The sequence below is a fragment of the Vollenhovia emeryi genome, unplaced genomic scaffold (assembly GCF_000949405.1).
Source record: "Vollenhovia emeryi isolate VEMERY1.0 unplaced genomic scaffold, V.emery_V1.0 DF939232.1, whole genome shotgun sequence".
Taxonomy (NCBI): Eukaryota; Metazoa; Arthropoda; class Insecta; order Hymenoptera; family Formicidae; genus Vollenhovia; species Vollenhovia emeryi.
The window spans coordinates 482,108-499,858 of record NW_011967134.1 but is presented as its reverse complement, the minus strand read 5'-3'; the positions used below and the strand labels follow the sequence as shown (position 1 = coordinate 499,858).

The window sequence follows — 17,751 nt, the reverse complement described above, 5'->3', positions numbered from 1 at the left end:
GTGTCCGGCAGGATCGTCGAAGGCGCGTGTGCGCGCCGCACGTACGCGCTCGCACGGCCGTTTGGTACAAATTAATACGTCACTAAATTGCATAATTGGCGAGTGTACCGCCTGCGTAACGTCGTCCGTCGCGCCCCTCCGTCCCCGCCGGGCGCCGGATTCTCTCGCCCGAGGCGGCCGCGAGGCCCCCCGGATTAAAGGGACCCGTCGGCGCGCGGCAGAAGGAGAAAGGAAGAAAAGGGCGAGGGAAGGAGGAGGGGAAGGGGTCGCAGGGGGAGGGAAAGAAGGAAAGCGAGAGGAGGCCTCACACTTTGTTCGCCGACACCCCCGAGCATGGCGGACCGGTATGGTAATAGCGCGCTCCGGAAACGCGGGAACGCTTGCGAGAGTGTCGAGAGTGGATAACCGGTGTGCCGCGCGACGTCAACGACCACGGGGACGAGCAACGGCCGCGGGGGTAGCTCTCGGTGAACGGCGCTATCGCCGCCCCGGGTCCCGGGCGGAGCAGCGGAGGAGGAGGAGGAGGAGCAGCGGCGGCGGCCAACGGGATTTTGGCGGGTAAACCGGACGCGGAGCGGATCGCTCGATGGGCGCGAGCCCCTGGCCGACGGTGCGCGACGAGGACTCACTCGGCGTGGCGCGATGACGCGCGCGAAATCCCGATAGTCGCGAGTCGATGTTATCGGGCGGCTATCGCGCGTCGCTGTCGCTGAAACGCGGGGCGTCTCGTCGCGTCTCCCCGTAGCTTCGCTCGCGTCGCGGCATCACCTGGAGAAAGGAGGAGGCATACGCGTCGAGGGGCGCGACACCGAAGCCGGCGACGGCGCGACGCGCGACGCGGCGCCGCGCGCGGCCCGAGCGGGGACGAGGCGACGGTTTTGGCGCGCGTATTTCAGCTGTCGCGCGCGACCGGCAGATGGCCGGTACACGCTGGCTCACGGACACACGCCAGCGACACGCACACGGACGACCGAGCAGTGCCGCCACCGCTACGCGGCGAGGGTGCCGCCGTCCGCACGCGGGCGCGCGCACTTATGAAAGGCGGCGAGGTGCGACGCGTTGATCGCCGCGCAACCAACGCGTCCCGGGCCCGTCGCTCCGCGAAAGTGCCTTCCGCCTCTGCCGTCCGAGTCCGTCGGGATCGTCGCGAGAACACACACCCCGGATACGCTGTTTCTGGTAAGTTTACACCTCGCCCCGTCATTTTCTCTTCGAGTGTCACCTGTCGGGGGCCGCCGAGCGAGAGCGAGAGAGAGAGAGAGAGAGATTTCGATCGATTGCGAAACCGTCGCTTTTTTCCCGACGCGATCTTCCGACGGCGAAAGACGCGAGCGCACCGGTATCTCGACATTGTCCGTCACAGCGACTCGCTCGCGTCGTCGCTCTTTCTCTCTTTCTCGCGCGCGCGCGCGCGCGCGCGTACGCACGTTCAACGGCTCGCGGCGCATGCGCGCCGCGCGCTCGCGAGCGAACGGCTGACACATTCACGCTGTGGCGCGCGTCCGCGCTTTTCCGCGGCCCGCACATACACGCGTCGGCGGCGGCGCCGCGCGGCGCGGCGGTACCGACGTTGCGGTCTTGTATACACCGACACGCGGCTGGTGGCGCGGAGGGCCGGTACGGCACCTCGCGAGAGAGGGCCCCCCGGACGTTGGCGAATACGCACGGACACGCTGCTGTCTCTCTCTCTCTCTCTCTCGCTGTCGCTCCCGCTCCCTCGTTCCCTCTCTTGGCTTGGCGAGCACCGGCGCGCGGCGCACGCGGCACACTCCGTCCGCTTCTCGTTGCCCGAATCGGCCAGTCGTGCCAGCGCGCCGCGGAGTCCGGGCCCCGTTCGTCGCACACCTCGCTCGAGGGACCGATCGCCCGGGTCTTCCTTCCAGTCGGCCTCGTACGTGCACGCGCTACGCAACGAGACACGCTTAGAGAGAGAGAGAGAGAGAGAGAGAGAGAAGGTTCGTTTCTCCTTGCTCGCCGGCCTCCCGGTCGGCCCGAGTCGAGTCGAGCCGAGCATGCCGAGGCGGGGCTCGCTCCGAGATCCGAGCGAGCGCGCCACGCCGCGTTCCGGACAGTGAGAAGCAGCCGAAACGGTTTCTCGATCGGGACGACGAACGCCCTTCCGTCGCGCGAGGAACCGCCTGCTCGCCTCTGGCTACCTGCTGCCCGCCCGCGTCGACCCGCCTGTGCGTAGCATAATCGTGGCGGCGGTGGTGGTGGCGGTGGCGGCGGCGGCGGCGGCGGCGGCATCGGATCGCGCAGAAAATGGACACCGTACTCTAGCAGCGGCACGCTCGTAGAAACGGACGGCCTCGAGAGGAAAAGAGGGACGCATGCCGGGAGAGAAAGAGGGAGGGATCGCCTCGCGCGGCGATAGCGTGTAAAATCGGAGCGCAGGCAAAGGGCGGCCGACAATCCTCGTGGTGCGCCTCGAGGAAGGGCGCGCTCGGCAAACTCCACTCGCCCGCGGTGCCACCCGGACCCGGGGGGCATGCCCGGCTCCAGCCGTCCTGTGACACGCGCCGCGCGCCGCGCGCTGGCCTGCTGAAGCTTCTCCCGGAAGAGAGCGCGGGTCTTCGTCTCAAAATACTGTGCGGCGCGGCGCGGCGCGGCGCACGTTCGCAGGCAGCCAAGTAAGTAGAAAAAACCGGGAGCGAGCGGCGAGGAAGAGAGACGGAGCGGCGCGGCGCGGCGGCGAGAGAGCGGGCGCGTATCTCTCCTCGCGCCGACTTGTTCCTTCCGTCTCTCTTTCTCGCCCGAGATTGAGACGCGTGTATCGTCATCTGGCGACTACCCAGCGGGAGAAACGCGGCGAGCGGGTCAGCACCCGGTCGCTCGCGCGGCGACCCGCCGATAGAAAGCATCGTTTCGCCTTGTTTCGGTTAGGCAGACGGGCAGCCTCCTCGGGGAACGGAGTAGCTCGCTGCTCCTCCACGTCGGCGCCGGTAGCGCACCTTACCGGAGGCCCGGCGGTGTCGTCTCGGCTCTTTAAACGGTGCGCGGTGTACGTGTGCGAGATACACGCGCGTATCTCTCCTCCGGTGCCGCGTCGTGCCGGCGCGGCGCGGCGCGGCGCGCGTTGCGTGCCGGCGTACACATACGTGCGTGCGCGAGGGCGCGGACGGGCGTCGGTGTGCGCGCACGAGGTCGTGACTCGGGAGTCCCTCGTTATCCGCCGGCGCGGTACGGCACTGGACCGAGTCCCTCGAGATTCCGCGAACGCCGCCGCCGCCGCCGCTCTCGATTCACGTAAGGGTGGCGCGAAGAGGGAAAATAACGAGCCGACCGGCTCTCCGGGAAGGTGCGCGCCTTCTCCCTCCGAACGTCGGCGTTTCTCGGCCGCGGAGAGGCGAGATGGACCTCGAGTCTCGAAATCGTGCGAAAATGTTGGAGGCGCGCGCGATACGCGACGGTCCCGCCAATGGGGAGGCGTCGTTTCTCCTCCGCTCGCACGCCATTGGTCGCCGTCCCGTAACCGCGAGTCAAACGATATAGCGCTTTTCCTCGGGTCTCGCTCTTTCGAGGGGGAATCGAGAATTCTGACAATCGACGGCGCGTCAACGCCGCGCCGGCGGCAACGCGTGGCCTTCGATCGATGGTAACAGCTGATTGCGCGCTACGTCCAGAACCGTGGCACCACTTGCCAGGTTTCTTGATAAGAAGAGAAGCGAGAGACGCCAAGTGAAAAGCACCCAAGTTACCTCGAGTTGTCCGAGAATTGCCATCGTCCGATTGGCCCGTTTATCCTAGAGCCCGGTTTTTAATAACGTCGACTGTTCCATGTTTTTCAGATTCTCGGATATGACAAGTACGTTTTTTCCTAAATTAAAGAGCCGCGCGGTTACGATATCAAAATTTGTGCCCGCCAATTGTTAAGTCGGACTCACTAGCCAAAATCGCGAAATACAAACGTTCGAACAAAAAGCTCCCGCAAGACACGAGCGACGTGAAATTTCCGTTGGGTCTCGCCACAGGTCCCCGTGCGCAGTCCTAAGATTAAAGAAAACGGAAACAAGGGCGACTCCGGTCAAACTCTGATTAACTTGATCGGCAATTGATTCAACCGGCAAGATTGCTTAAAGCAAAACTACATTTCGCTGCCTCTGGTATTAGTCTTGTTAAACGGTATACCGCTGTTATTTGACAAATTAATCACCGATGGAGTTAATCGGGTCTAGGCGAGGCCACCCTGGAAAGGGAAGTAGCTGTGTCGACACAGCTCGCGACCTAAGACCTCTACGAGCGGAAGAACGAAATGAAGGGACAGAGAGACAGACGGTGAAAGAGAGAGAGAGAGAGAGAGGGAGGGTCGGCCTCGTCACATCTGGCCGCCTGAAGCCTCGTGCACACGAGACACATTGCGCATTCGTTTGCATCCTCGCACAGCGCACGTCTCGTGGACGCCCGCCGCCGCCACTGTCGTGGTAGTAGCGGCGACGCTTCCCGTTTAGGCGCACTGAGAACCCGGCGTTAGTTCCACGTCGTGCCCGGTTGCGAACATACGGAAAAGTCGCTATCGGCCACCCCCGCGGGCTTGTTAATCCCCGAGGAAGTGGTCGAATCGTAAGGTCTGTTCGCGTCGCATGCCCCAACGTACTCCAACTTGTCCCAACGACCAATACCGTCTTTTTATTTGCGATTTAAGTGACGGTATTGGTCGCTGGAACAAGCTGGAGCATGTTGGGACATGCGACGCGAAGGGATTGACGCAAAACGAAACAAATGACAGAGTGAACATACTAGTTATACTATGGTCGAATTGGTCTTTTTGTTCGCGACGCCAACGCGTTTCCGGAATCAAGGTGGGCGCGTTGTGTACCGTCGACTCGCTAATCTCGCGCCGAGGTCGACTTGACGGGCCATCCCCGCGAGCGGCCAATCAGCGAGCGACGTCGGTCTTCCTTCGCGTCGCGACATAAGGACGAGAGATGGACAAATAGTTGGATGACGTCGCGTGTTTTTGTCGATTGACGCCGCATTAATTTTGCATCGAGTGCAGCTGATGCGCCGTGCGATACTCTGCTTCGAGATACGGCCGGCCAATCAATGGCGTCGTGCATTGCTCCCAACCTTCTGGGCACAAGTCGTGACGCTATTGGTCCCGGGAGATCCCATTAGCTCCCGCTAGTCGGTTGTGTATCCGCCAGAAGATCCGAGCCGAAGTTGCGTCAACGTTGACGCTGCAACCATGCTGTAAGAATATAAGGTGAAACATTCCCGTGCATGCGCACTCATCCAATTAATGGCGATTCTTCGACTAATCAGAAGTTCGCCTCAAACCTTCGAACTGCAAATCATTGCGGTTGAATGCAGCAAGAACCAATGAACAGTTTGCTCCGAAAATTGGTCATTACGCGCATGTTTCGCCTTAAGGTGCATTTTCACGTGTCGCTCGAACCAGCCGTTTCAGCGACAAAAAGGGTCACGTGATTACTTTTGTCGCAGAATTGTTACAGCAGCATTGTTACGGCACATGAAAAATGGCAAGAAGCAGCAAATCTGTGTTTAAAAGACAGTTCTAACCTTCAAGCGACAGGACCTCAAACGTGCTTACCATGATGCGTATTATGAAACTGTTTGGAATTAATTTAGATTAGAATTATTCAATTATTTTCTATATTTCTATTGTGTTTTCTAGGGAAGACAGAATAATTCCGAGTTATGGCTTCAAAAAAAAATATTGCAATTGGTTACTAAATTGTAACAAATTCATTTATGAACGTAAAGTCGAATTTGAAAATAATGCAGTAGTTGCAATTGCTATGATTGATTGCTATGAAAAGAATGCTATTACTGTAGAACACAGGACGATGTTTGCCATCGTCGGCGATGTACTGCGGTAGTACCTCGCACTATTACAGTGCTGCCACATTACATAGTACAACGTTTGAGCGTTAACTTTGTAGTTGAAACTATTCAAACTACAAAATTTTAGCCGCTGAAATAAGAGCGACAGATCTGTCGCTCCACTTGCTTATTTCAGCAGCACGTGAAATTGCACCTTTATGTTCTTACATCATGGCTGCAAGTTCTTTCTCTCGATCTACACTCATTTGGAATATGCTAACGAAACTGAATACAAGCGCCTATTGCAATATTATTGTTCTTGATCTGTCCAAGGGAAAACAGATCCGACAAATACATTTATATTCATCGTACGTTATTTCAAAGCGTTACAAAAACCTCCTGTAATCGAAGTTGAATAAATCACAAATGCGGGCTGGTATATCTTCGGGACGCGGGGCACCGTCTCTTTAAATCGCACCCGGAACGATCGGCTTGTCCCGGAATGCTTGTTCTTTTTTCTTTTTTCTAAAATTCCCCGGTCCGAGCGCACCATGGATCCGCTCTCGGACGCATACCAAGCGTTTGCCACGCCAGGCCCTTAAGTCGGCTCATTCGATTTGAATCATCTTGCGATATAATATTCTTAACTCGCTCCTCCCTCGATTCTTTTCCGACATCCCTTCTCTTGTCTCTGGTTCTTTCGATCACACGTAACAATTAAACAATGAAAGTGTAAGCTATCACGCGAATGATATAAAAATATTTTCTTCGAACTAATCATTTTTGCGATCGAGCATTTTTTTTCATTTCTTCCGCGGAGTAATTAGGCTAGTATTACATTTGTCGTACGACAAACTTTTTAAGTGTATTGATTGGCTGCAGGATAGTAAAATTCTCGAGTATCTAGACATTTCTTATTCAGCAGCGTCTGCAAGAGCCATTACGCAGGTTACGCTGCACGTGACGGCACCCTGAGAGGAGAATTTTCGCATAAATTTCTTTTTCGAATGAATTCAGGAATCGAGCCCCTGCTGATTGCGTTACCGTGGATACTTTGAGTTTACTGAAAATGCGGCTATGTCGCAACAACGGAGAAGCGTGTTTGCGTTCGATGAAGGGCCGAAATACAATCAGCGCGGACAAACTATCAAGTTTATACCGAATATCATAGTATAACTGGTAGGTCCACTCTCTATCGGCCCCTTTGATCTTTGCGGTCCCGATCGCGTATTCCACCATGCACTCGGGCAGGATCCAGCGATGTGTGTGTTGTTATACGTAATCATCAAAGTCACACTACGACATATACAACTTTTCTCTCATTGGTCTGCCTGGAACAATGTCAGATGCGCAGAAAGAATCAACGCAAAACGAAACAAATGAGTGAACTTACTATATTAGTTATACTATGCTACTACACAGAGTTGCGGAAGTTACTTGATGAAAGTACCTACCCATGCAGCACAAACTTTGCAGTTACATTGCAGCAACATCACAGCAATGTTGTAATATTATAGCAATGTTATTGCAATGTAACTGCAAGTTTTGTGCTGTACGGGTAGTTACATTTTTCTCGCTAAAAGTGTAACTAGTTAGAATTACAAGTTACGAATTTGGAAAAGTAACGCGAAACAAATGAGTGAACCTATTAGTTTATACTATGCTACTACAGATACGACTTTTCTTTCAAATCTTGATATTAAAATCGCATTCTATCTTCATCGGGTTACGATACAACTTGCGCAGGCAAACACCGGCATCCCGCGAGTTCCACCGATGCGACATTTACTGTATGTTTATGCCGACGCAGACGCGCTTACGCGAGAAATGACTTTCGAGAACGTAATCTTCTTATTTATAGCTTCTGATGGATATAAACGGCGTCACGTGCGGACGCTTCAGTTGACACACGGCGAGTCGATCTGCGAGGCGCCATTCCGCGCGCGAGCGTGTCTTTCCCATTTTCTCTCGGTACTACTGCCAGTACTGGATGCTATTACTGAATTTATCTTTTGAGAAAATGGTAACAGCAGCAGTTATTCTTTTCTAAACCACCCGCACCTTTCTTCGAGACCGAATGCTCGAAACTGTTGGGAGTTAATTCGCTTCAGGTCGTGCTGTCAAAAAGCGCCTATGTTTAAACAGTCAAGTGATTTTTGTCCATCCGCAATTATTACCCGAACCGAATTAGTGCTGTACTGTCAGCGGTACCGATCGTGACGAGGAAATGGGAACACGCCGTGAATTTGTAAATGCGCGCGAATCCTATTTTTGGGCGAGTTAGGCGAGAGACAACCTGCCTGATTGCCCAGCTGGCGGGAATCCGAAAGTCTGAAATCTTGATTAGCTATCGACGATCAACGACTTTGGAATTATCAACGAGATATTTGGGGACGATGTTGCCTTTTAAAAGATAACGACGGGTGATCAGCTGTGCTGACTTGGAGAAACTGTGCGGCTCTCTCGCTCGGGTATGGCCAAAAGCGCCCGATCATAAGATTGTACCCCGCGACATCTTCCCTTTCCTTGATTTCTGTCCCATTTCTCCTTTCGCTCTCGAAATCCGATACACAAGCCGGACCTCTTCAAGTTCAATTTCATCTGATTAGTTTCTCCGGTTCCATTTTATCGGATCCTCCTCTCGCTTTTCAGGCTCCGCGCGCGTTCGAATTTAACGGAGTTATTCCGGAGCTCTTGCTCGCGTTTCTCCTCGGAATCGAATTTTCTCCGGCTCTCCGGCTCGTTTCTCCTCTCCGTCCCCCCTCGCAGCCGTCTCTCATTGGACTCGCGAGTCTCGTGCGCGTCCGACCTAAAGCACGGCGCCGCGCAATCCGATCGCGCCTTCCGCCAAAGACAGGCGGACGGCGAGTCGAGGAGGGGGAGAGAGAGGGTGATGCTAATATCGCGCATGTAGCATTGCCCGAGCGCGGTGCTCGCGTCGCCCTTATTATTTCCGTTATTGCCCGTGGTGCGTACGCGCGCGCACGTGTGTATACACACGCTCGTCGCTTTCACGCCCGGTGCGCGAACTGGTCGCCCGTCTGGCCCGTCATCCGCGTCGTCGGCGGCTTTTTCTCTCCTTCCCTCCCCGCCCTCCGCGCGAGAACTGAAAAACCTTGGGATTTAAAAATGACACTCGCCGCCGCCGCCGTCGCGGCGGCCGCACGTGTCGCGGCACTCGCGGCCAGCAGCAGCAGCAGCGGTTAACAGCCGAAAATGCGGAGTGCGCCCAGTAGAAGTCGGTCCGTGCGCCGCCGTTAGCCTTTCCGCGCGCGCCCAACCGCCGGTAGCGGCAGCGATTACGCGCGCACGCGAGATGCCCGGTCGATCTGTCGAGGGTGCGTCACGTCTGTATCGCTTGCCGCTTGTTGCGTCTCCAATTTTATCCGCCCTAATAGTGGTACAGAGCTTTAAAGAGCGCTGTGGCGTTTCGCGCGGCGTGAATTATTTAATTAGAGACTGGTGCGCGTGGCTTTGCAATTTTGTCAGTTTGACGTGTCGCCTGGTTTCAGACAAAGGCGCGTTACCAGGATGCCTCGGGTGAGGAGACAAGTGATCCTGGAGGATCCGGCCAGGCCGGTCACGCCGGACATGGTGGAGACAAAGCTGTGTGAGTTGCACTCGCGGAGAGAATAATCCAAGTCTCGCGTTATTTTGCCACTTGTTAGCACCCTCGGACTAACCTGGGTGTAAACGTGTCTCTACAGTGAAGCCCGAGTTCCTGGACGACGGTTCCCTGGACGAGATCCAACCTCCAAAGGTGGCCGAGGAGACGCCAAGCCCTCATTTACAGGATCATCAGTATGGACAAACGCCTTGTTATCAAATAACGAGAAAACCCACACAGCCACCACCAAGAGCTGAGGTAAAAGATTGATGAGTGATGTTGGTAAATTGATGCCGAGGTAAAATTTCTACAGTAATCAGATTTCTTACAGTAATCTTAACGTGTATAAATGTCAGTATTGATGTGCTCGGTGGCACTAAATTAGCACGGTCAATACCATGCTGATTTAGTAACGAAAGCGCTTCTCTCCTTGGCAGATATCAGTTCAAGCGGTAAAAAGAAGACTGAATTTGGAGGTAGGGACAACTGGCCCCAGCCAGTCTGCCTTCAAAGCACCCAGAGGTAAACGTAGAAGATCCGGCTCCAGTTCCTTAGCTGGTCACACGCCCACCAAGAGTAAATGTCGCTTTCACTTTACAACCCCTTTCCCCCGTCTTTCTTCCGCGTGCCGTACAAGGAGGCAATTGTTTGTTACGTTGCAGGCAAAACCGTAGAGAGGACACGGTACGACACGTCCTTGAGTTTGCTCACAAAGAAGTTTATTCACTTGGTCGAGAGCAGTCAGGACGGCGTGGTGGACCTGAATGTGGCGTCGGAGAAGTTGGAGGTACAAAAACGTCGTATATACGACATTACCAATGTTTTAGAGGGCATCGGTATCTTGGAGAAGAAAAGTAAAAACAATATCCAGTGGAAGTACGTTGTCTGCTATACATCATATGTGTATCTTACAGTTTACCACCTACATCGATGCATCCGGAGATTACGCTCGCCAATTGCTTGTTTCAGAGGCGGCCAGTTACCGAACAATCGGAACGATATCGCTAATCTGAGAAGGGAGGTCGCGGATTTGGAATCTAAGGAGAACACCTTGGATCGACTGATCGACGGTGCCGACAAGAACCTCCGCGAACTCTGCGCCGACAGACAATACGCTTATGTGACGCATCATGATTTACGTTCAGTCTCAATGTACAAAGACCAAGTTATTATGGCTGTGAAGGCCCCGCCGGAAGCTACCCTCCATGTCCCACAACCAATCAGTCACTTAGGTCAACAAGAGGTAAGATGAACAGTTTGATATTATTTCTACATATTATTACACTTTTCAATGGCTCTCTAAGGCCAAGACAAAAATGTTGTTCTGCATTCTCCAATCAAAAGGAGATCTTTACTTACGCCTTGTATCCCAATCCTGTCAATATTTTCAGCTCCGAATGCACATGAGGTCAAAACACGGAGAGATAGATGTGTTTCTGTGTCCTGAGGATCCTACAGTCAAAACGACGTTACCCTATCCCGGGTACGCGACAACGCAATCTGTGCCTCAATCAAAAGAATCCGATATACCTTGTTTGCCTCCTGAATTGTTGATTAATCGAGAAAGCGACGTGAAAATCGAGCCAGCATCTTCCGACGAGAGTTTCATAAATACTCGTCTGTGTACCCCCGTAACTACAGTTACCAATATAACGAGCATGAAGGACGCGTTCTTATGCGAATCCGATGATTATGGACCAATGGGTGGTGGTAAATTCCAACTCCAAACAGAGGACCAAATCAGCTCAGGTAAGATTAGAAGGAATTAATGCCTGTGTGCCCTTTCTCTTTCTTTCTCAAAGAAATGCTTCCTTCATATTTTATACTAATGGCTTTACTAATAGTAAAATGCTTAAACTAACTTTAAAGGATCTAAAGTAGGGAAAGTCATTTAATCTTTAAGGTAGGATTTTCTCCCTTTGCTCAGTAAATTATTATTAGTTTCTTCTTTTAGTATTCTTTCACTTTTGTTAGTAAAAGTTAGTAGATATATTCTATTTTGTTCGCATAAGGAAATTGTCAAACTTTTAATGTTATAGATTGTGTTTTTTTCATTAGTCGCATTTTAAAAAGTACTGAATATTCTCGCAGATTGTGTAGCGTTATGGATCATGGTAAATTGTAAATTTAAATGCACATTTAAATATCTTGTATCATGTGTCAAATATGTTACAATGTTATACCCAAAATGAAAAGTTATAAATTATTTTTTCCTTGTTATCGAATATATCGAGATTTTTCTACAAAATCTAATAACATGTTATTTTAATAATTTATTTCCTTTTATTTAAAATATATTTGTATCTCTAATTATCAAATATTGGAATAAGCAGTAGTCAGTATTTAATTATGTTGTAACATATTCTCTTGTAATTGGCATTAAGAATTCTCTTACTTCAATTATATTGAATTATTATGTCGGAAATAAAGCAAGACAATTTTTTTCCTTTGCACTATACGCTAAATAAATTTTTTTATATGTTACTCTGTGCACTCGTAGTAGTACAGATTGATTGAATATACCGAAGACTTTTCTCGATTTATCGATTAACAAATAGTTGTTGTTCTGCATTTATTAATGCAGGATAATTGAGAAAGAACTTTCCTATATTTCATTTTAACGTACAGTATAAAAAAAGGATTTCTTGATTTACTTCTCTTCATATATTTATAATTCAATATTTTTTGTTATATTTTAATAAATACGATTGTTGTATTATCTTATTGCGTATTTTTCTTTATTTTTTTTCTTATATTTTACTTGCGCAAAATAATTCCATTTAGTTTAATGCTTTACGCTTAATATATGTACAGTTGTATTCTTTTTGTTTAAATAAAGTATTAAACAATTTTTTTGTTTGTGTTACTAAAAAGAATTCCAGTTTATTGAACGTTCTTTTCATATTGAAAGCTTCGCAAGACAAATATTATGTATATGAGATAATTATCTTGCAATTATTATAAACTTTCTCACTCGGAAAGAACGTGTTGCATGTTATATTTTAGTAATCACTTGTGGACAAATATTATTCAAAAGAAAGGTAGTGAAAGTTAAATATTCCCATGTATCTTAATAACCTATATTACCTTTCTTTTGAATATTTCATTGCCTTTTCACCAATGGATGATGGCCGTGCCCTGATGGAGCTCTGGCTGTGACTTGTGTGTTAAAATTATCAAAATCACATCACAGGCAGAGTTCTAGTTAGGTAACGGTTTCAAACAGCAAAGCTCGTGTCGTGTAAAGGTACGTTTCATTTATACTAATTATTGGCATTTGTTATGTTTCATATAATGTTACCACGTTAATATTATATCATGTGATAGATGCGTTTTCCGTAAAAAATAATATCTTGTTAATATAATTATCTCGGAAAATTCTTGAAGGAACACATATGTAAATTAGAAATTGATGTCATCGACCCGAATTTTGCAGCACTTCCTTGATTCTACAAATAGAAATTATCTTACGTGACTAAACGATCTCTTACAGAAACATTATTACATTGTTACTTTCAAAACTTATTTGGTAGAAGCTTTAGCGTATTTGACAAACTGCTCTTAACATGTATAACTCTAGAAACTAACGATATGCATTAATTGTATTCTTTAACGCTTCATAGCAGATTGCAAACTTTTTAAATAAAATAAAAAGTGCTTATATGGCGCATCGCAAGAAAGCTAAAGTAAATCAGGTGTTCTGTATTATTAATATATATTTTTTAAATTAAGAATCCGTGACACGTGAGTTAATTAAATTTTTTTCATATAACATATCAAAAGCTTGCAGAATTATTTTCTCAAATAATTTTGTTTGCAAATGGTCTAACGAAAATGTTGCTGGATTTGATATTATAGCAAGTCCATCATTCGTCTTACTTTTGTTGCAGATCTGAGTATTCTCGATTTTGGAGAACAACTACTGACTTTGGAACCGCCTCTCTCCGAAAACGACTACTCGTTCTCGTTAGGCACCGAGGAAGGTCTTTCGGATCTCTTCGATTTTAAATTTTAGATATATCATCGCTTGCACGGGCGTTCGTGTCCGTTTCCTCAAACGGACGGAACTGCTTCGTCAATTTTACAATGCGCCTTCGCGTTATACAATGGTGGTTAGCACTTTCGTTCCGCGCGTCGATTTTCATGAGGAGTCGCGAGCATACAAAGACCTTTTTGTTTATTTATTGTTTCTTCAAGTACGCAATTTTCTACCTGGAATTTGTTTTCCGCACTTTTTGTACTTATAAGACGTCACGCTTATATACATACACATATATACATATATGTGCATATATATAAAAGAATAACTACAAGATTATCGAGATACGCCAGAGGCAATTTTAAATTTTACCCCGCAGAAACCAAAGAGATTGTACAAATTGCTATACAATGCATTATATTTTTCCGTAAAATAATTTTACACTAACCAGTCCATCATTATCTGTCCCAGATAAAAATTATGAAGGAATGTTATTAATCTGCCTGCGCCAGAATATTTTAACAGTTTGTTTTCTTTTCGCATGCATATTTCATTCCAGAATGTCTCGTGGTTGTATCGTTTTAATTTCTAGGATCACAAACTCTGAATGAAGGAGCCAAACTGTGAAGCACAGGATAAACATATCACAATATTGTTAATGCGTGCTTCCGGCTTGATACGGTCTGCGTTGATCGCGTTCGCGGAATGGATTGCGAAGACATTGGACATAGACAGGAGATGAATGAGTGTATGCGCGTGTGTGTATGTGTGCGTGTCTATATGTGTGTACGTGTGCATATGTGTGCATATGTGTGTAAGGAGGAGAAGAAGGAAAGAAAGATTAAGGAGCGAAGGCGCTTTTTCGTGCAATCTGTAATAATATTGTAAATTGAGCTAAGATAAAAGAGAGAATGTATTTGAGAATTCAGAGAGAGGACAGACTGTACTCGTGTCGGACAACGACCTGATCGCTTTTTGTAGTTGTCCAACTGTAAAATGAATGAGACGGTTCAAGTCATCGAATTCTTTCTGATATCAAGTTTTGAGCGATGGAGAGGAAAGGGAGAGGAGAAAGACGAGATTGCCAGAATTATTTCACGCGCGCGAAAAAAAGGACTGCGTATATTATCGGGACTGGGGCGATTTCCTAAATTAATATGCGACAGCAGAATCCGTCGTTCTCCCCCCGGACGATGTTTCTTTTAACGGATACATATATTGCCTTGTTAATAAAATCGACAGCATGGTAGTCTTACTTCGCGTGTTTTTTTTGTAACTCCAACCGGTCAAATGGTAAATCAAGATAAATAAACGTCGTTTTCCGTTTTAAACACATTATTTTATTCCTCATTATTCAGCGGAAGGGAAACCGGACACGATGATCAGTAATCGTTTTATAGTTGTTACTAGCCGGTTTTTAGAAGGAGTCACACGCTGATTAGCTTTTTATCGATGTCACGACGACGAACGTAGATAAAGTCAAAACGTACGCATTGTACAGTGGCGAAAACGAGTGAAAGATCTTAGACTATATCGTCATATTTAAATGCGTATTTAATCCCAATTCGCAACGATCATATTGTCTAAGATCCTAAGATTTAAGACGCAGTACTATTCTGGACTTGATCACGGGATTTTTGTTTTTTCTTTTTTTAAGAGAGTTTCTTGCCGGTGAACGCTTGAATACTGTCGAGTAACGCGGTGCTGGAATTGTTTTATCGAGCGAGATTCGTATAGAGATATCTCTTCTTGTTCCTCGAGATCTCAAGGATACACTGGAAAAATTGTCTGGAAGTCCCTCAAGGATGTACCCTAACGTACAACTTAGTGTACGTCCAAAGCCATAGTGCCTACAAAATAATGATCATACCCTTCTGCAATTGTAAATACTTAACAAAACAATTATACAAGTGTAAGCTCGCATCATAAATATACGTATGTACACATTACATACATCCCTTACACATAACGTACGCATATACATATACATATGCATATATGTGTATGTGTGTGCGTGTGTAAAAAAAATATGTATAACAAACGAATAGACACTGCGAACATTTCGTTATGTGTAATTATCATAAAAATACGAATTAGTTACTTTTAATATTATTAATATTATCAATTATTGAAACACACATTAAACGAAACAAAATATTAGATTATAATTTCATTTATATACATATGTATATATACACATTTATGCGTGTACATGTATGTGTACATGTTGTGTGTATTTACATTTATATATATAGCGAAGAAACATTGTGCAAGCTAACGAAATTGCCTTAAATTTAAATTAGAACGGTTTGAAGTATCTTAAATATTAACTATAATAAATTTATATAATTAATTTATTGTGCGTGGTATCTGTGCGGTCTGTGGTAAATTAATTTCGCAGAACTCTATTTTTTTAGGATTCAGGAGATACATACATAAGATATACATACATATATATAAGAACATTTTCTTTTTTGATTAGATTACTTGTTGAAAGGTCTCATTGGAGTTGGTACATTACACGTATTGCATAAATGTAAAGAAAGCTCCGTAACGATGTGATCTAATCGACATCGCAATTGTAGATTGTTACTTTGCACAATGTTTGCCGCGCTCCCGTTCGCGACAGCCGGGAGGAATTGTATTAATCCTGATTTCATTTTCCACTAGCCGGCATCGAGCGCTTTTTTTTATATGGCCACGAGAAGACAATGAGAGAATAAATAGGAAAGTGGAGCGTTGAATATGTAAGTGAGAGAGAGAGAGAGAGAAAGAGAGTATGAGTGTGTGAAAGAAAGATTATTAGTTCGCCATCGTGAGTAGTGTAGATTTTGCGACAACGCGTCTACGTATACGCGCTTCTTTCGATCGGTATATTTCAGAGACTGTCCGAAATTGATGGCAAATACGATTAAACACTGATCGATCATCGTAAAGAGAAGAAACAAATTGGAAAGCCGAAAAGGGGAATAAATAAAAAAGAATCGAATGAGATGTATCACGCATTACGACGAACATTTTGTCATGTTTTAATGGGTCCGGCCCGCTAAAAGAACACCGCAGAGAAGAAAGTTGCGAAATATAATCTTATGTAACATCGTACAGAAAAAAATGTGCATTATTATTCCATTCGTATAAATCCTATTGGCTGTATTAATCCACACGAATGCAATCGTATTCGACTTGCGACTTCATTTCCCTCACAGACCTTCCATCTGGCCAGTTATTCTTTCTCCAAATAGCTCCTGACCTTATCTTCGGTGAAAGGAAAGACAATCTGGTCAGATGGGTCCTCCACCGTTCCTACCTTGGCCAGTTTATCTGCCTCCTCCGTTGCTTGGTACGCCCTAGTCTCCAAGGACTTGTAGGGTGATGTTATCACTTTTCCCTTAATTTGTTTACCGTTTGCATACGGTACCAAATCAGAAAAGAATGCGTTCCAAAGACACGTTTTAAGACGCGTGCTAAAACTTTACGTAATCAATTTTCATGAAGAATTAATTGCTTTAACATTGGCATGTGTATTGTATTAAAAGCTTTCTGTACAGTAAATATAAAAAGTTATGAAAGTAATGTCTAAAACTTGGGCCGAAAGAAGTTTCCACAAGATTTTTGTTGCACAAAAATGAACTCTAGTTTTATAAGAAAAGTTGGAGGGATCTTTAATAATTTAAGGGCATTACACGCAGGATAAAAGTATAAATTTGAAGTTTTAAATATTTTTACAACTAATTATAACGTGATTATGTTTATTCGGATTAATTATTGTCTTTGGGTTTTATCTTTGACGAAATATATCATCCTCCTTTAAAGCTGAAATGTAATTTATTACAATTATAATTCATACTCGGTACAGCTGAATAATTTCCAACTTCAATTCATTTTGATTTTGGACCACGAAGCTTCTATTATTGATTTATTGTTGATTATTCATATATTGTACAAGTCTTTCGAAACTTACAATAAACGGAACTCTCAACAGCTCCGATTCGCTGGTAGGTCGGCGCATTAGAAATACAATCCGTAAAAAAAGGAAGGGGACAGGAGGGGGAGATCGAGTAGACTTAGTAAGAAAAGTAAGTAATAAAAATAATCCCATCCGTGAAATATCGGAGTAATCGTTAAAATAACGTTGACCTTCAGTACGTTGAAACGAAGCTCTCTTTAATCATAATCGTTCTCCCAAAAGACGAGTATTATTGTACAAAGTATACTAGCGTATTAAGTGTGCGTAGTATGCAAGTTATGCTATTAATTTGCATACTACGCACGCACTCTCGGGGTACGTACAATGTTAAATGTGTGTCATTATCCTGCATACAGTGACAAACTTGATATACTATACGTTGTATGGTTGTGCCGTGTTGTAATTATAACAATT

At 46.5% G+C, this 17,751-nt stretch overlaps 1 protein-coding gene across 5 annotated transcripts; it reads left to right on the top strand.

Moving 5' to 3' along the window:
• Nucleotides 1–678: 678 nt before the first annotated feature.
• Nucleotides 679–14,627, top strand: LOC105560358 (transcription factor E2F3). 5 transcript variants are annotated; one of them, XM_012009417.1, is made up of 8 exons: nt 679–1,179; nt 9,297–9,394; nt 9,492–9,649; nt 9,829–9,967; nt 10,054–10,267; nt 10,361–10,634; nt 10,783–11,140; nt 13,282–14,627. In XM_012009417.1, the coding sequence occupies exons 2-8, from the start codon at nt 9,316–9,318 to the stop codon at nt 13,404–13,406; spliced, it is 1,347 nt and encodes a 448-aa protein (XP_011864807.1). In that variant the 5' UTR covers nt 679–1,179; nt 9,297–9,315; the 3' UTR covers nt 13,407–14,627. The 5 variants fall into 5 exon arrangements, with proteins under 5 accessions (XP_011864807.1, XP_011864810.1, XP_011864809.1 ...); XM_012009420.1 differs by lacking the exon at nt 679–1,179 and adding an exon at nt 2,303–2,630; XM_012009419.1 differs by lacking the exon at nt 679–1,179 and adding an exon at nt 6,643–8,255.
• The last annotated feature ends 3,124 nt before the right edge of the window (nt 14,628–17,751 follow it).